Source organism: Neopsephotus bourkii, unplaced genomic scaffold (assembly GCF_033783945.1).
Source record: "Neopsephotus bourkii isolate Nb327-2 ecotype Australia unplaced genomic scaffold, CSIRO-AGI_Nbou_v1 NB_705, whole genome shotgun sequence".
Classification (NCBI taxonomy): domain Eukaryota; kingdom Metazoa; phylum Chordata; class Aves; order Psittaciformes; family Psittacidae; genus Neopsephotus; species Neopsephotus bourkii.
Window position 1 is genome coordinate 43,244 of NW_026901204.1, and position 24,046 is coordinate 67,289.

Consider the following 24,046-nt stretch of genomic DNA (forward strand, 5'->3'; position numbering starts at 1 on the left):
TCTCGCGAGACGTCCCCGTGTCCCCTCCTACGAGATTTTCCGTTCCGCGCGCGCGTCACGGGGCTCTCGCGAGAGTCTCGCGCCGAGCGCTGGCGGGGTGGATAAGATGGCGGCGACGACCACCATGTCTCTGGTGAGCGGCGGCGGGGCCGGGCTGAGCCGGAGGTGGGGTGGGGAGAGCGGCGAGCCTCGGCCCTAAGGCTGCCTGTGTGTGCGGCCCCGGCGCAGACTCCGCTCCGCTGGGCCCTTGTGGGTGCCGCGGCCTACCCCCTGAAGTCCCGCCCCCCTCAGCGGGGCTTCCCCCGCCGGGAAGCGGCCCCTTCCCCTGCTGGGCTGGGCCTTCCTAGGCCAGCCGGGGCTCTCCCGGTGCGGGCCGGCTGTGCGGGGCTCCTGGGACTGTGCCCGGTGCGAGGCCGGCTGTGCGGGGCTCCTGGGACTGTGCCCGGTGCGGGGCCGGCTGTGCGGGGCTTCTGGGACTGTGCCCGGTGCGAGGCCGGCTGTGCGGGGCTTCTGGGACTGTGCCCGGTGCGAGGCCGGCTGTGCGGGGCTCCCGGGCCATCCCCGGTGCGAGGCCGGCTGTGCGGGGCTCCTGGGACTGTGCCCGGTGCGGGGCCGGCTGTGCGGGGCTTCTGGGACTGTGCCCGGTGCGAGGCCGGCTGTGCGGGGCTTCTGGGACTGCCCGGTGCGAGGCCGGCTGTGTGGAGCTCCCGGGACTGTGCCCGGTGCGGGGCCGGCTGTGCGGGGCTCCCGGGCCATCCCCGGTGCGGGACCGGCTGTGCGGGGCTCCCGGGCCATCCCCGGTGCGGGACCGGCTGTGCGGGGCTCCCGGGCCATCCCCGGTGCGGGACCGGCTGTGTGGGGCGCTGGGCTGCTCTGTGCAGCGCTGCTGAGAGGGAATGGCTCTTCCCACTCCGAGAAACGCTCCCGCTGCTTCCACTGGGCTGGGTTGCGGGTTTCCCCAATTCACTGTTCCCGAATCTCGCTCGGCCCCGGGACCCGGTCCCGGGTGTTTTCGGGAGAAGCCGCTCGTGTCCCTTCCTGGTAAAACCTTTCCGGTGCCCGTGGCTCATTTTGCGTCTCCCCTGCCTCCTCCTGTGCTCCGGGAAGGATCCCAACAGGATCGGGTTTTTTGGAGTTGTGTTTTCAGGAGTGCGCATTCCTTACTGAATGCTGACGTGTGGGAGCAGCGGGACACTCCTGTTGAAGGCTGTTTGTGGCTAGCCTTCAGTAGCAGAAATGAATCCTTGCGCTGCTCAGCCTTCCCTGGAGTCCGTGATTTACTGTTTTTACCTATGGAAGTGTGTGAAGGGAAATGTGAAACCTCCCGGGTGTCAGGGCTGCAGGGAAGGAAGAAGCCTCTGATGGAATTAATCATAGAATCATGAAGGGATTTGGGTGGGAGGGACTTTAAAGCTGTTCCAGTTCCAGCCCCTGCCACAGGCAGGGACCCCTTCCACTGGAGCAGGGTGCTCCAACCTGGCCTTGAGCACTGCCAGGGATGGGGCAGCCACAGCTTCTGTGGGCACCCTATGCCAGTGTCCCACCAGGTGGCAGGTACCAGGAGTGAAGAAACCTCAAAGGATTAGTGTTGGATCGTGTTGGAACCTGAGCCTTGAGGTGCAGGAAACGCTGCCTTTAGTTTGGTGTTCCCAGTCTGGGTGATATCTCAGTGTTTCAATGGCAGAGTGTAAGAGACCCTTCCAAGAAGCAGCATTCCGGCTTGACTCAGTGCTCCATGCTTTTAGCCCCTATGGGCTTGTGTAGCATTTGCTCTGGAAGGTCCATCCTACACTTGAGTTTTGTTATACCTCTTAGGGAAGTCGTCAGTCCTGCCAGTGTCACACGGGGTTAAAACACCTTCTCCAGTAGGATCTGTCATGAGCTGGGTGTCCTCTGCGTGGGTTGAGCTCCCATCTGCTGTTGCTGAGCTGATCCTGTCCATCCCATAGCACTGTCAGGGTGTGTTTTACCTCACTGAGCTTCAGCAGCTGCCCCATGGCTTTGGTGTGGTCCTTGCAATGAGACCCAGCTCCGTGTCCCCACAAGCTCCCCGGATTCCTTCTCAAGATGCTCCTGTCTGTTTAAACCTATTTTCCCTGCTGGAAAGGACATTGGCTGTTCCGGCTGTGACCATGGCATCAGCCTGAAGAGAGTCCAGTGTCGTCTCACTAGGGCAGCTGCAGCCTTCACTTTGTCCTGGGAGCATGGGAGTGGGGAATGCTGCCTGAAAAGCTTCAGAGTTAGGGACAAGGTAACCCTGAGTAGCAGGAACTCAGCTCTGGGTTTAGGAGGCTCAGGCTTTGCTTCCAGCTGACCTCCTGAAAGGAGGTTTGCAGCGCAGGCTCTGCTCCTGTTGTGGAGACACACAAATAGGGAAGGAATTGAAGCAGAAAGCAGAGGGGTTTCTCAGGGGCAGTGGTCTAAGGACATGGAGTTGGGTCTTGGGAGTTATTACTCAAAGTCCCCAGAGCTTTGATGCTTTTCAGGTGTCCCCATAAACTGTCAAGAACCCATCATATGCTGAGCCCAGCAGCACATCTACTGAGATGTGAGAGCCATGCAGCTGCACTGGAATCAGGGTGGGATTTATCACTTCTCTGTTGAGCCTGTTCTTTCTCCAGTGCTCCTGCTGCTGGGAAAAGCATCTTGCTGATAGCTTGCAATTGAGATGGGATTAGACTTGCTACTGAAGTAGTTTCACAGCTCTGATGTGACCTGGTGTTGAGTGCTGCTGATAACAGTAACAGGTCTGTGCTGCTGTGGTTTGTTACCCAAAACACTAGTGGTGTGACCTGGGCACTGGTTGTGCCGCTGTACTGGGCATTGGTGAGGCCGCACCTTGGATCCTGTGTTCAGGTCTGGGCCCCTCATTGCAAGAGAGACATTGAGGGGCTGGAGCGGGGCCAGAGAAGGGAATGGAGCTGGAGCAGGGCCTGGAGCACAGGGGTGATGGGGAAGGGCTGAGGGACCTGGGGGGTTCAGTCTGGAGGAGAGAAGGCTCAGGGGGGACCTGATGGCTCCCTACTGCTGCCTGACAGGAGGATGGAGCCAGGAGGGGCTGGGCTCTGCTCCCAAGGAACAAGGGATGGGACAAGAGGAACCAGCCTCAAGCTGCACCAGGGGAGGTTTAGGTGGAGATGAAGAGCAATTCCTTCCTCAAAGGGTGCTCAGGCATTGGAAGAGGCTACCTAGGGCAGGGCTGGAGTCACCATCTCTGCAAGTGTTCACAACACTATTTAGACGAGGCCCTCAGTGCTATGGATTAGTGGTGGCCTTGGCAGTGCTGGTGAATGCTTGGACTGGATGATCCTGAAGCTCTTTTCCACCCTGGTTGGTTCTGTGATTCTCTGCAACTTCTGAGCAGCTGTGGACAGGATCTTCTGCTTCTGAACACTGGGGCTTTCTGAGGCTTCAGGTGTGGCCCTATGAGCTGTTTCCTGCTCTCCATGTTGGTATCGCATTCAGATGCTAAGGTACCTCCAAGATTATGGATGTTGTGGAGGACTCAGTGGTGCTCCAGAGACATTTGTGCCACCGGGAACATCCCAGTTGTGGCCAGCACCAGCAGTGCCGTAAGCTTCTGTTGTGCAGGAGTTCCAGTCAGTGGGACACCCGTGGGTCCTTCCCTGAAATTCCTGTTGCTTTGTATCAGACCTTTTCCAAGGGCAGCTCTGTCCCAGGCTGCAAGAGCTGCTGCGTGGCTCTGGTCCTGCCTCTGCCCTGCACCTGCTGCTGGGTGCTCATGCACACACACGTGGGTGTTAGTGTTACTGGTCACTGGAGAGCTGAGGCTGAGGCCTCTCTGAGCAGGGGTTTAATGGTGAGCCCTAATTGAGCTGGGAATTGTGCTAGCACTTCTGGGATGCAGAGACTCCCCTGAGGGTACAAGCTGGTGGCTGCTCCCAGAGAGATGGGAGCTGCTTTGCTGTGTTAATCCTGGCCTTGGGTGGTTCCAGAGCCAGGTGAGATGGGGCTTGGAGCAGCCTGGGCTAGTGGAAGGTGTCCCTGCCCGTGGCAGGCAGGGGGAGCTGGTTTTAGTTGTAAGGTCCTTTTCAATCCAAACCTTTCCATGTTCCTGTGCTGAATTACTTAATCCAAAGGCAAGCTGATACCTTGGAACAACCTGCCAATACTTGATGTGCCAGGAATAACTAACCATAGGTTCTACAGGCCAGACCTCAGTTGATGGGATAGCTCTCCCATAGGGAGTGGGGGAATATCAACAGCTTTTCATGGATTTGGGAGGACATTTAGCCATTTGTGCCAGTGTGACATGAAGGGCTCTGGGGCCTGGGAAGGAAGGAATGGTCACCCTTGCGGGAGCAGGTTTTCTATGAGTGTTTCCTGTTTCCTCAGGGCACAGAGTCCATCAAGATGGAGAATGGCCAGAGCACAGCATCGAAGCTGGGACTTCCGCCCCTCACACCAGAGCAGCAGGAAGCTCTGCAGAAGGTGAGTAACCATCATGTGGGCTTGGTTCTTGGTTGGGGGTTTTGGTTTGGTCTAGGGGGTTTTATGAGCAGCTGCTCCTGATGCTACAAAAGGGATCCCACCTCCCAAGAACAGGCCTGGGGTCTGGCCATGCCGTGTGTGGATTCACGCTTCCAGTTGTCCAAGAATGACTTGGTTTGGCTTAGAGCTTGGTGATGCTTTTGGGGAGCATGACGTGGAATTTGCTGTTGGGCTGGGGAGAGTGTTTTTAATTAAAATCCTAAGTAAATGATATCTTCAGTTGACATTATAATGCTGAAACAACATGCAACAGCCACAAGGTTCCTGTGAGGAGCAGTGTGTGCTCCACAGGGAACAAGTTTCTGCTGTGTTCCAGCTGCTCTTTGAGTCCATCCACAAAAGAACACATCACAAAATGTCTGTTTTCCCTTATGCTCTTTCCCGTATTCATAGAACAAAGGAATGGTTTGAGTGGGAAGAGACATTAAAGCTCATCCAGTTCCAGCCCCCTCCCACGGGCAGGGACCCCTTCCCCTAGGGCAGGGTGCTCCAAGCCCCTGTGTCCAACCTGGCCTTGAGCACTGCCAGGGATGGGGCAGCCACAGCTTCTCTGGGCACCCTGTGCCAGCGCCTCAGCACCCTCACAGGGAAGAGCTTCTGCCTAAGAGCTCAGCTCAGTCTCCCCTCGGGCAGGTTCAAGCCATTCCCCTTGGCGTGTCCCTACAGGCCCTTGTCCCAAGCCCCTCTCCCGGTTTCCTGCAGCCCCTTTAGGCACTGGAGCTGCTCTGAGGTCTCCCCTTCAGGAGCCTTCTCTTCAGGCTGCCCCAGCCCAGCTCTCTCAGGCTGGCTCCAGAGCAGAGCTGCTGCAGCCCTTGCTGTATTTTCCTTCAGTGGCCTCCTCTGCCCCACATCCTACCTGTGCTGTTGCCCAGCAGCTGGATCAGGACTGCGGGGGGGCGTGTGTGTGTGCGTGTGTCTGCCCAGAGCACAGTGAAGGGGACAATCCCCTCCCTGGCCTGCTGCGCACACTGGCGTCGTGAGGAGCCCCATTGCAAGTGTTTTCCACCCGTGCAAGCCAGGCTGGTCTCATGCAGACGACATTTAAGCGCAGCTCTTGATCTGGGGTGCTTGGCCCTGTGTCGCACGGCGGGTGGGAAATCTGTGCGGCGCTCCCACTGAGGGTGTGATTCCCAACTCCCTGAGAGAGGCGGGGCAGAACCAGCCCTGGCTGTGCTGCGCTGCGCGGCAGCAGTGCTCTCCCCGCAGGAGCTGGGGGTGTGTGTGGCTCCCGGCGCGGAGCGGCCTCTCCTGGCTCACAGCTGTCAATGCCGTTGTCCGTTTCCAGGTTTCCGAAGCCCACGTCTCACCTCCACCGTTTAGAGCCTCCCAAACCCCTGCAGCCATGGAAAGCAGGTGCCCGAGGGGTGGCTGAGTGCTGGGACCTCCCCTGGGAATAGGGTTTCAGGGGCTTCTTGACAGAGAGCCCCCATGTCAGCACCCTTGGGGTGCAGCTCGGGCCCTGTCAGACGTGTAGGGCACTGAAAGGATCAGAGCAGTGAGCCTGTGTCTGAGGCAGGAGACAGAGAAAGAGCAGGAGCCTTGTGTGAGCAGAGTGAGTGCCCCAGCCTCAGGCAGGCCAGGGTAGGGAGAGCCCAGGCCAGAGACTGGACCTGGTGTTTGAGGGCCCTTCCCTTCTGTAGAAACTCTTTGTCCAGATGTTCTCTGAGTGGAGAGGACTTGAAGGAGGCTCTGTCCTGCCCTCGTCCCAGCAGGTAAGGTGCTGTGGTGGGATCTAAGGGGCAGAGGGAGGAAGAGGGGAGATGCCACGTGTCTGGTGCATGCTGCTTCCTTGATGTGGTGCCTGCTGCAGGTCGAGTCCATCTGCTCAATCCCTGTGCTGTATTCCAAGGTGTATTCGAGAACTCCTAGGTGCAGAGCAGGATGTTGGTGAGCTGCTGGCTTATGTATGGTGCCGTGGTGCATAGGGCTGGAGCGCTGGAATGTTCCCTGCAGCCAGTGTGTGGATCTGGGGAGCTCTGTTGTGGAGTTAATGCTGTTCCCTGCTCTAGGGTGTTGTCCTGTGACTACAGAGTCTGTTTCTTCCCAGGCAAAGAAGTATGCGATGGAGCAGAGCATCAAGAGTGTGCTGGTGAAGCAAACCATCGCCCACCAGCAGCAACAGCTCACCAACCTTCAGGTGAGAGACCCTCCGAGATGCTCCTTCTGTGTTGTTTCTCCCCCTCAGGGTGGAGTTTTGTGCACTCAGAAGCAGAGCACAGCCCTGAGGCCGGGGGCACTTGACTGTTTCCACAGTGAAATAGCAATGCTCTGAATCCAGCTCACTAAAAACACCCCAGCCCTTTGCCCGCCTGCCCAAATTGCCCCAAAGCTCATTTGAAGAGTGAGTTTTTAAGTGTTTCTCTCCTGTTGGCTGCCCAAATGCTTCTTGAAATGCCAGAAGCCAAATAACTTGCTGTGGGTTTCACTTTGAACTGGTGTTTAAGGTGTTGTCTGGGGTTATTGGGAACAGAATCCTCTTACCATCAATTCTGCTTGAGGGGAGGGTCACTCTCTCCCCTCTCTGAGCCCCCATTTCCCTTCCCCTCACAATGTGGGAAACGTTCCTTGGCTGTTCCTGCTACTGCTGGAATGAATGCCAGTGTGCTGGTGTGTACATCTCCCTCCTTTCAGAGGTGTCGTGGGTGCCTCTCACTCCACGTGAGGAAGCCCGGAGCAGTGGCTGAGGTCTGCTGGATGGGTTCAGTGGAGGAGCACTGCCCACCCATAGGCAGTGTGGCCTCTCAGGGCTGTGCGTGTTTCTGAGTGTCTGACCCTAGGGCTCCTTTTTAAATGCTGGGGGTGAATCAACGACAGTGGTTGCAGAGGTTACTATTGCCTTGAGTCCCCCCTGGGAGAAGACCCTGCTTCCTGAGGCAGTGGCAGCAGCACAACTCACCCTGGCCTGGTGGGACTGGACTCTGCGGGGTCCCAGCGCTGGACAGTCCTTGGGCCCAGGCAGTGAGGGGCAAGGAAGGAGAGGCCTCTCCGCAGGTTCCCCGTGCCGCCGCTCTGCTTGAGATGTGACAAACAGCCATAGTATGCTCAGCTCCAACAGACTGAACTCTGTCTTTACTGTCTTTCAGATGGCAGCAGTGACAATGGGCTTTGGAGATCCTCTCTCACCTTTACAATCGGTCAATAGACATATTCACTTCTTCTTGGGCACTTTGTCTTAGTCAGGGCCTAGAGTGGGGAAGGACGTAGTGGTAACGCAATGCTCTTAACTGAACCCAGCACAACCCTCCACATACGCGTTGTGGACGAGCACAGCAAGCAAAGGCAAAGTGTAAACTCCCCAGAGGAAGACCCTAGGCCGGGTGCAGTCTGCTGTGACACTGGCACTGGGACATGGGCCACTGGCAGTCGGGGTCCTGGAGTCAGGTGGCAAAGCGAGCGTTAGATTTCGGCCAGTTCCGAACCCAGCCTGTGAAAGTGTGGGAGCTGCGTTTCTAGAGACGCTGCAGTTCTGAGGTGCTGACCCCAAACTGGCTGCCAAGGTAACTCACACATGGGTGATCTCCTGAGAACCACACTGAGAGCACTGGAGCCCTGCAGCCGCGGTGCTGGGAGCTCTGGGGCACAGCAGGTCTCAGCAGGGCTGCTCTGCACTCTGCAGTCCCCACACTGGGTGAATACAGCTCGGAATAAAGGCAGGAGGGAAGGAACCACACTTCAGGGTGTACAGAGAACCCACACGGCCCTTCAGTGCAAAGAGCTTAATTCTCTGGGATTACCCATCCCCTTCTTTTCCCTGGACATGTTGGACAATGGCTACTGTGTGTCCTCTAAGCTCCACTCCACATGCAAAGGTTCAGTTGTCACCATTTCTGCTGGAACACAGTATTTCTGCTTGGTGTCAAAGGCAACTGGAGGCTTGTACCCCAAAATGAAAGAGGCAACTAAAATCGCCACCTTTCCCTCTTTAACAGCAGGGTGTGTCAGCAGGGGAGCCAAAGGAGGTTGTGTTATGGAAAGTAAAGCTGGAATGGGTTGGGAGCACACATCTCCCTGTGAATTGGGCACCCAAGAACCTCCTCTCAGTTCATGTGGATGTTCCTCAAGAGCAGAACCTCAGCACTTGTGCTTTATAAAACGGTTTTGGCTCCTTTTTAATAGCTGGGCAGTGAAAAGCCTGTGCTGGAAATGGTAAATTTCCTGTTAGCATCAAGGGCAGAATCTGGTGCTTCCTTTTCCTCAGCCATTCCTGTAGGGATGCTGCTGAACAGGACCCAGAGGCAGGAATCTCTGCTGAAGCCTTCAGCTCTGGTGCTGTTCAGTGCTGTTAAGATGCCCCAATCCCAGCAAGTGCTTTATCTCAGAGCCCATCAGGAATGCAGAACACAGAGCCCTGTTTGCCCAGTGCTTGCTGACAAGACTGATCAGTTCCTCCATGACTGTCGTGGTGCCTGGGATGGAAGCTTCCTGGCTCCTTACCCCTCTGAGCATTGCAGAACAGCATCTCCCTGTCACAGCAAGATGAGCACTGTTTCCTGGTGCTGCTGGATTAGAGCAAGCCAGTGGTGGTGATTTTGTATAAAGGATCAAGATGATGCTTTGGCTTGTCTTTAAACCTTCATAAGCACTTGACAGCAACATGACAACTATTAACTGCTGCCTTTATGAAACATAGAATCGACCAGGTTGGAAAAGAGCCTTAAGATGATCAAGTCCAACCGTTCCCCAGCACTAACCCGCGCGTCCCTGAGGGCAAGTGGAGGCTGCAGGTACTTCAAACTCCATTTTAAAGGAGGAAGAGGGCCAGTTACCAGTAAAATCTACTTGGTGCAGCCAGTGAGGTTTCTAGAGATGAGTGTCTGACACTGTCATGTGCTTAGTTCACAGGTCCACTGCATCACCATGACTTGGTGCTTCCAGTTCCTGTTAGTGATCCACCCATAGCCACAATGGTCCACCCCAGTCATGTCTGTTTCAGGTCCAGATCCCAGCGTTGCTGATGTAAAGGTCCTAAAGCCATCCCTCCTATTGCCCCTCTGCAGCAGGGTAAGATGTGGATTTCCTCCTGCAGAGGAGAGGACAGATGCCACTGCATTTCCTCCTGTAGCATGGATAAGGGGAGAACATGATCATTTCTCTGTATTTCAGAGGGTGAAGAGTCCCTGTGCAAGGCTGCACGAGCAGGGGCTTGACCAGAAGCACTCCCTAGTGAGACACTAGTGGTTTCTCACAGCCTGGGTGAGGTGGTTGGTGATGGCTCTGACCCCCTCTATGGCCCTACCACATACTGAGGGGCTGCTGATCACTGGCTTTCCTGCATCCAAGCTGTGAATCTTAAGAGAACCTGGGAGACACCACCTCAGCTGTCCTGCACGTGCTGTAGTGCTCCTTGTCACAGCACAGTAACTTGAACAAGAGCTTGTTGTTAACAGTGGGAAGTGTTAAACCAGGTGAGAGGACCCTAAGGTCCAGGACCACCCCTGAGCTTAATGTCACATGAGGAGCAGCAGCGTGGGGTGAGAACGCTCTTTATAGTATCCTGAATTCCAGAACAGGAATTGAACCTCTCCAGCCTGTCCTCCTGTGGCAGATGCAGTCCCATACTGTGGGTGCTGTGAGGGAGAAGGCTTCTCCAGGCACAGGCTGTGACCCCTTGTCCCTCTGTCCTGCTGGTTGAGGTGCAGCAGCCCTGGACACATGGTGCTTACACTGGTTCTGGCGTTCCTCAGACAGCATCCCACAGGGATCCCTCCTGAGCAGGGTGGTCGGAGGAGGTGGTGTGCAGAGCTCCCAGTACTGTGCTGTGGTGAGGGGCCTCCAACCTAATGCTGCCTTTGCCTCCCCTGCAGCAGCCCTTGGCTTGCCGCTAGCTCCACCAGTGCTGCCAGAGCAGGAGCCCTCTGCCTGTCTCCAGCCACTGCAGTTCAGGCTTAGGGAGCTGCCTCCACACAGCCTGATTCCTGCTTGGTGCCAGGACACTGCTGGGCCTGGCCTAGCCCCTTGCCAGAGGTAGCAGCTCTAGAGCCACCCTGGGGGTCCCAAGGAATTGAGGGATTTGCTGCTGCTTGTGTATTTCCTGCTGGAAGGAATGGCGGGTTTTGTCTTGCAAACAGGTTTTCAGGCTTATTTAGGAGAAAATAGCCCAGAGACCCTTTCTCTGCACCTGAGGGCGGAGGCTCTGGGGCTGTACCACTCTGGGCCAGTGGCAGCAGCAGCAGCAGTACTGACACCACACACTGAGCTGGGAGGTCCCATTAACCCTTTGGTTTCTCTTTGCTTCAAGCAGTGGATGTGGTGCCTAGTCCTGGAGCTCATCCTGCCGGGGGAGGGGGGTGAGGTGCTTGAGGGGGTGGGGAGGAGGTTCCCAAATCCAGCTCCTTTGCTGCCTGGGTGGGTGAATGGTGGGGGGTGGAAATCTGTGGTGGTGCCCAGTGTTGGATCTCTGTTGTCCCGCGTGGGAGGGGAGGGAAGGGGAGGGCTGGTGAATAGTGGCTAGGATGGAGTCCTTTGCTGCCTGGAGGGGGAATTGTCCCAGAAAGAAGTTATTTCCTCCCCCTGCAAGCGTTGCTGGAGCTGTGATGAGGCTGGGGAGGGTCAGACCTCCCGGTGGGGTTGGAGCTGAGGCTTGGAGGTGGCAGAGCCCATCGCACTGCCCCGGGAGGGGGCCGTTCCTCGGCCACTCCCGCCATGTGTGCTCCGAGCAGGAGAAGCCTTCCCCATTGGCACTGTGCTGCAGCCTGAGGACGAGCTGCCTGCTGCTGGGCCATAGCTCCAGGGAGGGAAGGAGGAAGGGAAGGAGGTGCTGAGGTCCAGGGCCACACCTGAGCTAACCAACCAGTTCTTCTTTCCAATACAGATGGCAGCTCAGAGGCAGCGCGCTCTGGCCATCATGTGTCGTGTGTACGTGGGCTCCATATACTACGAGTTGGGAGAGGACACCATTCGCCAGGCCTTTGCCCCCTTTGGACCCATAAAAAGCATTGATATGTCTTGGGACTCGGTGACCATGAAGCACAAGGTGGGATCACAGCCCTCGAGTGATGCTTTGTCTTCTCTCCAAGGCCTTCCTGAATGTATTTGGGAGAGGACAGAGTCTGTATCCTTGTAGGGTTAAGCACTGATTTGTTGCTGCTTGTTCTGCTGAGCTTGGCAGGGCCAGATATGCCTGGGGATGGTGCGCATGGAGCACCATTCAGCTTGGGTTCAGTGGTCTGTTGCTCTTGGGCCTCTGAGCACGAGAGGCTCTGGAAGCCTGTAGCCTCCTCTCTACTTCTATGTGCAGTTTTCTTTAATGAAAAGCTTCTTTAAGGAAACACCTTCTCAGGCCACAGCAGGGATCTGGAACGTGGGAAGTCTTGGCCACGAGGCAGAGCTGGTGGGATTTAACAAGTGTCTCCTTCTGTCCTAGGGTTTTGCTTTTGTGGAATATGAGGTTCCTGAAGCTGCTCAGCTGGCCTTGGAGCAGATGAATTCTGTCATGCTGGGGGGAAGAAACATTAAGGTGAGCAGCAGGAGTGCTCTGAAAGCTCTTGGTTCTCTCTCCTGTGAGTAACGGGTTCCTGCCTTGGAATGCTCCCCACACGTGGAAGATAACCTGAGGCCTGTTCCATGCTAAACCTTGATATTCCACCTGTTGGGTACGTGGTGGCTCTGGGTCTGTGCCCCTGCACACTACTAAAGCCCAGCAGCCGTTCTGCTCAGCTGGCTCAGGCTTTTCCATCTCACAGAATGGAAGCCGCTTGAGCTCAAACCAAAGGTGGTTCTGCATATTTTAGTGCTGCCTTGTCTTGCACCTGTGGATGGTGGATGAGCAGCATCAAACTTGTGTTATGCCTGTGGATGGTGTGAGGGAGAAGCAGCAGGGAAATGGGGAGCATTCAGCAGGAGCAATGAGGGATTGTAGCTGTGTGTTCTTAGGCAGCAAGAGGGGATCTTGCAAAGGGGAAACTTTGGGGGTTGAAATTGGGGGAAATTGGCACTTTCTGTGTAGTGTTTCATATGCTGCATTCATCCCTGACACACTCTCCAGTGTTTGCTGGCTGAGGGGGTTTAGAATCAGAGATCCATGGAATAGTTTGGGTTAGAAGGAACCCTAAAGTTCGTCCAGTTCCAACCCCTGCTACGGGCAGGGACCCCTTCCACTGGAGCAGCTTGCTCCAAGCCCCTGTGTCCAACCTGGCCTTGAACACTGCCAGGGATGGGTCAGCCACAGCTCCTCTGGGCACCCTGTGCCAGTGCCTCAGCACCCACATGGGAAGGACTTTCTTACATCTAATCTGAACTTCCCTTGTTTCAGTTTAAACCCATCACCCCTTGTCTTGTAACTACAGTCACTGATGAAGAGTCCCTCTCCAGCATCCCTGTAGGCCCGATTCAGACACTGGAAGCTGCTCTCAGGTCTTCATGCAGCTTCTCTTCACTTTGGCATAGCAGGGAACACAAAAGGGTGGAGGAGGAAGCAGGGTCCAGGCTCTCAGTGCTGTGGAATCTCCTGTGGTGCAGGATGTAGCCCAGAGCTGAGTCAGCTTTGTTGATCATGGCCTTATGAGTGGGCTTGGGTTTGGATGAGTGTTCAGGACACTGCTCTGCAGGATGGCCCATGAGCTCTTGGCTGGGTGAGGATGGAGCCAGGAGGGGCTGGGCTCTGCTCCCAAGGAACAAGGGATGGGACAAGAGGAACCGGCCTCAAGCTGCACCAGGGCAGGGTTAGATGGAGCTGAGGAGCAATTCCTGCCCCAGAGGGTGCTCAGGCATTGGAACAGGCTGCCCAGGGCAGGGCTGCAGGCACCGTCCCTGCAAGTGTTCACACAGCGTGGAGACGAGGCCTCGGTGCCGTGGGTCAGTGGTGGCCTTGGGAGTGGTTGGACTTGATCTTAAAGGTCTTTTCTGACCCAGACTCTATGGTTTCATGATTCTGTGGCTCCATGATTCCATGGCTTCATGATTCTGTGGCTCCCTGCAGGTTGGGAGGCCCAGTAACATCGGGCAGGCTCAGCCCATCATAGACCAGCTGGCGGAGGAGGCTCGAGCCTTCAACCGCATCTACGTGGCGTCGGTACACCAGGACCTGTCTGATGATGACATCAAGAGCGTGTTCGAGGCCTTCGGGAAGATCAAATCCTGCACATTGGCGCGAGACCCCACCACCGGGAAGCACAAAGGCTACGGATTCATTGGTACCGGGCTTGGGGGAGGCCAGTGCCCTGCCTCTCCCTGTGTGTCCCCTGCCTCTCCCTGTGTGTCCCCTGCCTCTCCCTGTGTGTCCCCTGCCTCTCCCTGTGTGTCCCCTGCCTCTCCCTGTGTGTCCCCTGCCTCTCCCTGTGTGTCCCCTGCCTCTCCCTGTGTGTCCCCTGCCTCTCCCTGTGTGTCCCCTGCCTCTCCCTGTGTGCCCCCTGCCTCTCCCTGTGTGTCCCCTGCCTCTCCCTGTGTGTCCCCTGCCTCTCCCTGTGTGTCCCCTGCCTCTCCCTGTGTGTCCCCTGCCTCTCCCTGTGTGTCCCCTGCCTCTCCCTGTGTGTCCCCTGCCTCTCCCTGTGTGTCCCCTGCCTCTCCCTGTGTGTCCCCTGCCTCTCCCTGTGTGTCCCCTGCCTCTCCCTGTGTGTCCCCTGCCTCTCCCTGTGTGTCCCCTGCCTCTCCCTGTGTGTTCCCTGCCTCTCCCTGTGTGTCCCCTGCCTCTCCCTGTGTGTCCCCTGCCTCTCCCTGTGTGTCCCCTGCCTCTCCCTCTGTGTCCCCTGCCTCTCCCTGTGTGTCCCCTGCCTCTCCCTGTGTGTCCCCTGCCTCTCCCTGTGTGTCCCCTGCCTCTCCCTGTGTGTTCCCTGCCTCGTCCCTCTTTTTCCTCTGTAACTAGTGGCAGGGTGGCGTTAGGCAATGGGCTCCAAGTCAGTTTGGACAGAGTGTGCCTGAACAGAGATACAATTACAGCTGAGACTTTTGTTCTCAGCAGTACAGGTTGGGGTGTCCCAGTGCAGGTTGGGGTGAGCTGTGAGGCAGTAGCTGCTGGTTGGGGTGTCCCAGTGCAGTTTCTGGTGTCTCTCTGCAGGTTGAGGTGTCTCTGTATAGATGGGCTGTCTGCAGGTTGGGGTATCTGCAGGGCTGAGGTGTCTCTGTGTGGGGTTGGGATGTCTCTGTGTAGGATGGGGTGTCTCTGTGCGGGGTTGAGGTGTCTCTGTGCGGGGTTGAGGTGTCTCTGTGCAGGATGGGGTGTCTCTGTGTGGGGTTGAGGTGTCTCTGTGTGCGGATGGGGTGTCTCTGTGCGGGGTTGAGGTGTCTCTGTGTGGGGTTGAGGTGTCTCTGTGCAGGATGGGGTGTCTCTGTGCGGGGTTGGGGTGTCTCTGTGTGGGGTTGAGGTGTCTCTGTGTGGGGTTGGGGTGTCTCTGTGTGGGGTTGAGGTGTCTCTGTGTGGGGTTGAGGTGTCTCTGTGCAGGATGGGGTGTCTCTGTGCGGGGTTGAGGTGTCTCTGTGTGGGGTTGAGGTGTCTCTGTGCAGGATGGGGTGTCTCTGTGTGGGGTTGAGGTGTCTCTGTGTGGGGTTGAGGTGTCTCTGTGCAGGATGGGGTGTCTCTGTGCAGGATGGGGTGTCTCTGTGTGGGGTTGAGGTGTCTCTGTGTGGGGTTGGTGTCAGGGGTGTCTCTCTGTGGGGTTGAGGTGTCTCTGTGCTGGGTTGGGGTGTCTCTGTGCAGGATGGGGTGTCTCTGTGTGGGGTTGAGGTGTCTCTGTGCAGGATGGGGTGTCTCTGTGCGGGGTTGAGGTGTCTCTGTGCAGGATGGGGTGTCTCTGTGCAGGATGGGGTGTCTCTGTGCGGGGTTGAGGTGTCTCTGTGTGGGGTTGAGGTGTCTCTGTGCAGGATGAGGTGTCTCTGTGCGGGGTTGAGGTGTCTCTGTGCAGGGTTGGGATGTCTCTGTGCAGGATGGGGTGTCTCTGTGCAGGGTTGAGGTGTCTCTGTGTGGGGTTGAGGTGTCTCTGTGCAGGATGGGGTGTCTCTGTGTGGGGTTGAGGTGTCTCTGTGCTGGGTTGGGATGTCTCTGTGCAGGATGGGGTGTCTCTGTGCAGGATGGGGTGTCTCTGTGCAGGATGGGGTGTCTCTGTGCAGGGTTGAGGTGTCTCTGTGTGGGGTTGAGGTGTCTCTGTGCAGGGTTGAGGTGTCTCTGTGCGGGGTTGAGGTGTCTCTGTGTGGGGTTGGGGTGTCTCTGTGCAGGATGGGGTGTTCTGTGGGAGGTGTCTCTGTGTGGGGTTGAGGTGTCTCTGTGCAGGATGGGGTGTTTCTGTGCGGGGTTGAGGTGTCTCTGTGTGGGGTTGAGGTGTCTCTGTGCAGGATGGGGTGTTTCTGTGCGGGGTTGAGGTGTCTCTGTGTGGGGTTGAGGTGTCTCTGTGTGGGGTTGAGGTGTCTCTGTGTGGGGTTGGGGTGTCTCTGTGTGGGGTTGGGATGTCTCTGCAGGATGGGGTGTCTCTGTGTGGGGTTGGGGTGTCTCTGTGCAGGATGGGGTGTTTCTGTGCGGGGTTGAGGTGTCTCTGTGTGGGGTTGAGGTGTCTCTGTGCAGGATGGGGTGTTTCTGTGCGGGGTTGAGGTGTCTCTGTGCGGGGTTGGGATGTCTCTGTGCAGGATGGGGTGTTTCTGTGCGGGTTGAGGTGTCTCTGTGTGGGGTTGAGGTGTCTCTGTGCAGGATGGGGTGTTTCTGTGCGGGGTTGAGGTGTCTCTGTGCGGGGTTGGGATGTCTCTGTGTAGGATGGGGTGTTTCTGTGTGGGGTTGGGGTGTCTCTGTGTGGGGTTGAGGTGTCTCTGTGTGGGGTTGGGGTGTCTGTGTGTGGGGTTGGGGTGTCTCTGTGCAGGATGGGGTGTTTCTGTGTGGGGTTGAGGTGTCTCTGTGTGGGGTTGAGGTGTCTCTGTGCGGGGTTGAGGTGTCTCTGTGTGGGGTTGGGATGTCTCTGTGTAGGATGGGGTGTTTCTGTGCGGGGTTGAGGTGTCTCTGTGCGGGGTTGGGATGTCTCTGTGCAGGATGGGGTGTTTCTGTGCGGGGTTGAGGTGTCTCTGTGCGGGGTTGGGATGTCTCTGTGCAGGATGGGGTGTTTCTGTGCGGGGTTGAGGTGTCTCTGTGCGGGGTTGGGGTGTCTCTGTGCAGGATGGGGTGTTTCTGTGCGGGGTTGAGGTGTCTCTGTGTGGGGTTGAGGTGTCTCTGTGCAGGATGGGGTGTTTCTGTGCGGGGTTGAGGTGTCTCTGTGCGGGGTTGGGATGTCTCTGTGCAGGATGGGGTGTTTCTGTGGGTTGGGTGTCTCTGTGTGGGGTTGAGGTGTCTCTGTGTGGGGTTGGGGTGTCTCTGTGTGGGGTTGGGGTGTCTCTGTGCAGGATGGGGTGTTTCTGTGCGGGGTTGAGGTGTCTCTGTGCGGGGTTGGGATGTCTCTGTGCAGGATGGGGTGTTTCTGTGTGGGGTTGAGGTGTCTCTGTGTGGGGTTGAGGTGTCTCTGTGCGGGGTTGAGGTGTCTCTGTGTGGGGTTGGGGTGTCTCTGTGCAGGATGGGGTGTTTCTGTGTGGGGTTGAGGTGTCTCTGTGTGGGGTTGAGGTGTCTCTGTGCAGGATGGGGTGTTTCTGTGCGGGGTTGAGGTGTCTCTGTGCGGGGTTGGGATGTCTCTGTGCAGGATGGGGTGTTCCAGTGCAGGTTGGGGTGAGCTGTGAGGTGACAGCCACCAGTTGGGTGCTGCAGCCTCACGTGGAGTCCCCGTGTCCCTGCAGAGTACGAGAAGGCTCAGTCCTCTCAGGATGCCGTGTCCTCTATGAACCTCTTTGACCTGGGCGGGCAGTACCTGCGCGTGGGCAAGGCCGTGACGCCCCCGATGCCTCTGCTGACCCCCGCCACACCAGGAGGGCTCCCCCCGGCCGCCGCCGTGGCCGCTGCTGCTGCCACAGCCAAGATCACAGCGCAGGTGAGGCCCCGCCGCGGCTGCCACAGCACAGGAACAGAGGGTGACACTGGTGGAGACAAGCGGGTGCTCCAGTGCTCCGGGCAAGCTGCAGGAGCAGCCCTTGTCCTGGGTCCTACCCTGTTCCCAGCACTTCCCATGTAGGCACTTAGCCATGAGGCATGTGGGGATCTGCTGTTCCAGCACTGCAGAATGGAGTCTGGCACAGCTGGCAAGCTGCAGGAGCAGCCCTTGTCCTGGGTCCTACCCTGTTCCCAACACTTCCCATGTAGGCACTTAGCCATGAGGCATGTGGGGATCTGCTGTTCCAGCACTGCGGAATGGAGTCTGGCACAGCTGGCAAGCTGCAGGAGCAGCCCTTGTCCTGGGTCCTACCCTGTTCCCAACACTTCCCATGTAGGCACTTAGCCATGAGGCATGGGAGGATCTGCTGTTCCAGCACTGCAGAATGGAGTCTGGCACAGCTGGCCAGGACTTTGTCAAAGGGAACTGAAGATGGGAAGGGGTTCCTTGTCTGGAGAGGCAGACCTGTGGCTGGGGAGCTGGCTGTGGTAGAGGCTAAAAGAACACAGGAGGGTGCATGAAAGGGGGCAGGCAGTGAGGGAGTAACAGTCCCAGGAGCTGTTGAAAAGACTGCCCATGGAGTAAAGTGGAAGGTGACTGATGGCTTTAGGCTCTTCAGAAACAAGGTGTTGGAGCTAGGTGAGCTTTAAGGTCCCTTCCAACCCAAACCCCTTCATGATTCCAGGTAGTGATGGAGCAGAACTGGATGTTGAAGTAGGAGTTGTGGGGTTCTCAGTTCGCTTGTGGTACCAGAAGCTCCTGGCTGTGACAGGAGGTGCTTGGAGGAGGATGGTCTTTCAGGGCAAACCCCAGATCTGTGTCCATCATCCTTACCTTCATCAGCAGAATCTCCCCTGTACCACCAGAGCCCATGGCAGAGACAAGCTCCACCACTGCTGGGTTCTTGGGTTCCTAGGCAGAATGATTGAAGTAAGCAGCCTGTGTGTGCTGCTGCAGCTGTTGCCTTTGTGCTTGTGAGCAGCTCCTTCTGAATGAACATGGCTCTGAATGACGAGGTAAAGGCAGAGGTGGGAGGAGCTGCCACCAGTGTGGAGCTTTCCAGTGGTTCCTGTGTCCCCAGGTCTGGAATCTCTGCAGTCAGCTGAGGAAGGGAGTTGAGGCACCACTGGAAGGATTGTTGGCATCCAGATCAAAACTGCTGACACCTCTCTGGAGTGAGGCAGTGGAGATCTGTCACTGCCAGGATAAATGTCCCTGTTTCTTTCCCAAAATGCTGCAGGATTTGTTACTGGGAGGGAACTTCGGAATTCTGTACATAGAAAACAGGCTTTGGAAGACCTCAGACACACTTAGCAGTCCTGATGCCATAGTGCAGATGTGGGTAACCTGCCTGGTTTGCCACATGAGATGCGGGTGAGTAGGGAAGGAGTAAGGATAGTTCCAGAAGGCAGGATCTGTGCTCCTGCACAGTTGTGGTAGGGAATGAGAGCACACACAGTGCTGGTCTGTGAGGTTTAAATCCAAAGCAACCAGCAACCTCAGAGGAGCTGAGGGAATCGTGGGCATGGGAGAGAAGCTGAAGACAGAGGTAGAACTTTGGGTCAGGGGTCAGAACTGCAACTCCAGCCTGGAATTCTGTGCCAGCCAGGGAAGGTGGAGTGTGTCCAGGGTTACAGGAGAACTGGAGGGAGTTATTGAGCAGCAGAGATAGCTCAGGTCTTGGCAGTGATGGTGGAGGAGTCTTGCAGAAGAAGTAAAGAAATACAGCTATTGGTAAGAGTTTCTTTAAGTATAAAGAGGGTCATGGGCACTGGGATGGTCTTGCTGCAGCACCCAGTACTCAGGGGTGTTTCCCCTCCAGTAGGAGGATGAGGCAGGTCCAAAGCTGCTGCAGGCAACCTGGAGATGAGAGGTGGGCAGGAGGTGCTGGGGGAGGTTCCCACAGATCCATGCGCTCTGGTCACAATAGCAGTTGCTGTTGTAGGCACTGGGAGGACCTGCAGCACAGACATGGATGTTCTGGTTGTGGAGTGTCACAGCAGGATGGAGTAAGATCCACACAGCAGTTACTGTGTAGTAAAGGTGCTGCACTGAAGGGACAAAACTGTGGAAGTTTTTGCTCCCCGGTGGGGGATCTTACAGGAGCCCATGAAGACTTGGGAGAGAAGGATGTGGGCAGCTGAAGAGTGAATGAAAGAGCATGGAGAGCAATGAAAGCAAACTGTGATCCTGGCCTGTGTTTTCCACCCAGTATTCTCAGTAGCTCTGTGGAAGTGGTTTATCATTTCACTCCATGTTCATCTTGAGCTTTTGACGCCATCATTCAGTCAGGATGTGTATTTGGGTTATAGAAGGTATAAAATAGAATTATTGGAAGGATTGGAAAACCTGATGTGCAGGAAGAACCCAGGAGAGTTTGACTTGTAGGGAAGTGCTGAAGGTGCACCAGGTTTCTGCTCAGGTGCTGTGTGTGGAGGGAAGCTGGTGAGGGGACTGGGGAAGAGGCACCAGAAGTGGTTTTAAGGCTGGAAGCGGAAGGAAGTTTCCAGTTGTGGACAGTGGTGAAGGACAGTGAGGTCTCACCAGTGAAATGTACATGATTGTCTCACGGGCACTGATCTCTGCTGTAGGTGGTGGGTCACTAAGGCCAGTTCTGGTGCTGGGTTGCTGCCTGCACCTGCAGGATGAGGGCCAGAGGCAGGGTTTCTGGTGAGGCTCCTTTGGAAGGTGCAGTTGCAGGCAGCAGAGCTATGCTCTCGCTTGCCTTGTGCTTGCAGAGTGCCTTTGATCACAGTGTTCCCTCAGATGACTGACCTTTGGACACATGCCTTAGGAAGTACTGAAGCTGTTCCCCAAGAGCCCTGGTGCTGTCACCAGAGGGGTGGGATGGCAGCTTCCATCCATCTTTTTAAATGGATCACATTCCTTGGCATCAGTAAGGAGCTTTATTTGTGCAGAAGGTGGAATCAAATAGATATTCCTGTTGCTCTGGAATGTCTGCACCTTTCAAGCCATGTATTGAGTCTCCTGGTGCCATCAGTAAGCAGCAGCTTGAGAAGGTTGATGGCATTTGAATTGCAGAACGTTTTCCTTCCAGGGCTCGGTGTCTTCACGACTCTGGGTGGCAAACTGGCCTCTCACAGTAGCAGTGGGAGCTGCCAGCTCTTGGTCACACAGCTGCTGGTTTAGGTGTGGAACGAGCTGAGCCACAGCTGAACACACCCAGGGGTGACCTCTTGGGCAGCGGGAACAAGACCACGGGGTGGTGTTGGGTCTCTCTGTCTTGCGGGAACAAGACCACGGGGTGATTGTGTTGGGTCTCTCTGTCTTGCGGGAACAAGACCACGGGGTGGTGTTGGGTCTCTCTGTCTTGCGGGAACAAGACCACGGGGTGGTGTGTTGGGTCTCTCTGTCTTGCGGGAACAAGACCACGGGGTGATGTGTTGGGTCTCTCTGTCTTGCGGGAACAAGACCACGGGGTGATTGTGTTGGGTCTCTCTGTCTTGCGGGAACAAGACCACGGGGTGATTGTGTTGGGTCTCTCTGTCTTGCGGGAACAAGACCACGGGATGATGTGTTGGGTCTCTCTGTCTTGCGGGAACAAGACCACGGGATGATGTGTTGGGTCTCTCTGTCTTGCGGGAACAAGACCACGGGGTGATTGTGTTGGGTCTCTCTGTCTTGCGGGAACAAGACCACGGGGTGGTGTTGGGTCTCTCTGTCTTGCGGGAACAAGACCACGGGGTGGTGTGTTGGGTCTCTCTGTCTTGCGGGAACAAGACCACGGGGTGATGTGTTGGGTCTCTCTGTCTTGCGGGAACAAGACCACGGGGTGATTGTGTTGGGTCTCTCTGTCTTGCGGGAACAAGACCACGGGGTGATGTGTTGGGTCTCTCTGTCTTGCAGGAAGCAGTGGCAGGAGCAGCGGTTCTGGGCACTTTGGCCACGCCGGGGCTAGTGTCTCCAGCCCTGACCCTGGCCCAGCCCCTGGGGGCTTTGCCGCAGGCTGTGATGGCAGCACAAGCACCTGGAGTCATTACAGGTTGGTCACTCAGGTACCTGCTCCAAAGCGTGTTCCCTGGAGCTGTAGCACAGCCAGGTTGAACCTGATGCTGGATCCCTCCTTCCTGCCTGGCCTTGGGAAGAGTATTTAGTTTTCCAGTTGTATAGTGTATGGGGAATTTATTTTGGTGTGTAATACATGGGACAGGACATGGGCTTCCAGCAGGGGTGCCTGGCACTGAGGGAAAATAGGGATCATTGTCACTCCATGCAGAGCCTTGTACCCTGCCTCCCTTCTGGGCCAGTGTAGGGTGCCTGTGTCCTGCTTTTGTCTCCCTGGTGGTGTTGGTGCAAAGCAAATAAAGCCATCTCCGTTTTGTGATGCTCTTACACTGCCTGGTGTGTACCCAGGGCTTGCAGAGCATCAGCTCTTCTCTTTATGCTACAGAGTCTGTGCTCTTGCAGGTGTCACCCCTGCCCGGCCTCCCATTCCCGTCACCATTCCACAAGTGGGAGTTGTGAATCCTATCCTGGCGAGTCCCCCGGCACTGGGTCTCATGGAGGTCAAAAAGGAGAAGGAGGAGGAGGAGGTGTTCCAGGAGTCAGAGCGGCCGGAGATGCTGAGTGAGCAGGAGCACATGAGCATCTCGGGCAGCAGCGCCCGCCACATGGTGATGCAGAAGCTGCTCCGGAAACAGGAGGTGGGTGCAGCAGGTTCCTGGCAGCATTCCTGGCTTTAGGACAGCCCTAACGAGGTGTAGTCTGTGGCCTCCTGCAGCACATGCTGTAGGTACCTCACAGAGCTGATGCAGGGCTGTGAAGGCAGCCAGCTTGTGCGCTGCTTGTGATGGATCTTACACTGACTGTAGGATCTTCTCAGAGCTTCTCTGAGGGTTCAGAGTAGTCAGATGATGAGAAGAGGCTGGGCTGGGAGTTGTCTGTGGTGGCCACCAGGTCAGGGGGGGGATTCTTCCCCTCTGCTGTGCCCTAGGGAGACACAGTCCTGCAGTCCTGGTCCAGCAGCACAAGAGGGACATGGAGCTGCTGGAGTGAGTCCAGAGGAGGTCATGGAGATGCTGCGAGGAATGAAGCAGCTTTGCTCTGGAGCCAGGCTGAGAGAGCTGGGCTGGTTCAGCCTGGGGAAGGCTCCTTAAGGGAAGACCTGAGAGCAGCTCCAGTGCCTAAAGAGGGTACAGGAAACCTGGAGAGGGGCTTTGGACAAAGGCCTGTAGGGACAGGCCAAGGGGGAATGGCTTGAACCTGCCAGAGGGGAGATTGAGGTGGGGTCTTAGAAGTTCTTCCCTGTGAGGGTGCTGAGGCGCTGGCACAGGGTGCCCAGAGAAGCTGTGGCTGCCCCATCCCTGGCAGTGCTCAAGGCCAGGTTGGACACGGGCTTGGAGCAAGCTGCTCCAGTGGAAGGGGTCCCTGCCTGTGGCAGGGGTGGAGCTGGAGGAGCTTTAAGCTCCCTTCCAACACAAACCATTCCATGATACATGAGAGGTCTGTTGCACATACTCTGACTGACTTGTGTAGTTATCCCCTCTAATGGGATGTACCTAGTGAGCCCTCAGTTGTCAGAGGTATGACAGACCTGGTTGATCCTGGTACTTGGTTTAGAGAGGAGGAGAAGTGTAAAACACACACTTGTAGTGCTGAAGAAGACAAAGCAAATAGAACGGGATAGGAGCACCACAAGGAAAATTATGGTGATCTCCAGGTGAGCTGAGCTTCAGGGATGGGTCTAGGAGAAGCCCAGGAATGGCCCAGGGCTTCCCTGCCCGAGGCCAGCCACACCATGGGGGAGGTTTGCTTGTGCTTTGGATGCCTGGGAAGAAAATACACTGATTTATCCCTGGGACATTGCTGATTCTCTGGAATATGCTTGTAATGCCCTAACACTGGAACATCTGGTGATGCTCAGGCACAGGGTCTGATGGGGCTTCGCAGATCTGATCTTAGTGTCTCTGGTGTATTAACTCACTTGTCCCTTTCTCTGCAGTCCACTGTGATGGTGCTTCGCAACATGGTGGATCCAAAAGACATCGATGATGACCTGGAAGGAGAAGTGACCGAAGAATGTGGCAAGTTCGGAGCTGTGAATCGGGTCATCATCTACCAGGAGAAACAAGGGGAGGAGGAGGACGCCGAGATCATTGTCAAGATCTTTGTGGAGTTCTCCATGGCCTCAGAGACTCACAAAGCCATCCAGGCGCTGAACGGGCGCTGGTTTGCAGGGAGGAAGGTGGTGGCAGAGGTGTACGACCAAGAGAGGTTCGATAACAGCGACCTCTCAGCATGAACTCTACTGAAGGACTTTTCCCCCAGCCCCTGCTCTCGCCCCAGGGGTGGTTTAGCCTCATGTGAAGAGGGCTCTGGGGTGGGCCCTGATCCCTGGGATGTAGTTTGGATAAACACACAGAGAAAGCCACTGTGCATCGAGCGTGTTCATGGGGTGAGGCTCCTCAGCACAGGCCTGGTGCACCCCCACAACCGGCAGAGCCTGAAGAGGGCTGCTGCTTCTGCTCCTGCCTTTGTGCTGTGGTCATTCAGAACCACTCAGGTCATGATCCCACTGCAGCTATTAAGGGGCTGGAATAGCAGGCTCTTCAGAAATGGGCCATAAATGTTCGAGTGGAGGAGGGAAT

General features: G+C 56.4%; 1 protein-coding gene across 4 annotated transcripts; it reads left to right on the plus strand.

The window, feature by feature from the left end:
- On the plus strand, positions 1–23,829 carry PUF60 (poly(U) binding splicing factor 60). 4 transcript variants are annotated; one of them, XM_061353855.1, is made up of 11 exons: positions 1–133; positions 4,357–4,452; positions 6,560–6,649; positions 7,596–7,646; positions 11,324–11,485; positions 11,876–11,968; positions 13,430–13,643; positions 17,188–17,378; positions 21,306–21,441; positions 21,867–22,102; positions 23,401–23,829. In XM_061353855.1, the coding sequence occupies exons 1-11, from the start codon at positions 107–109 to the stop codon at positions 23,698–23,700; spliced, it is 1,596 nt and encodes a 531-aa protein (XP_061209839.1). In that variant the 5' UTR covers positions 1–106; the 3' UTR covers positions 23,701–23,829. The 4 variants fall into 4 exon arrangements, with proteins under 4 accessions (XP_061209839.1, XP_061209841.1, XP_061209842.1 ...); XM_061353857.1 differs by lacking the exon at positions 7,596–7,646; XM_061353858.1 differs by lacking the exons at positions 6,560–6,649; positions 7,596–7,646.
- The last annotated feature ends 217 nt before the right edge of the window (positions 23,830–24,046 follow it).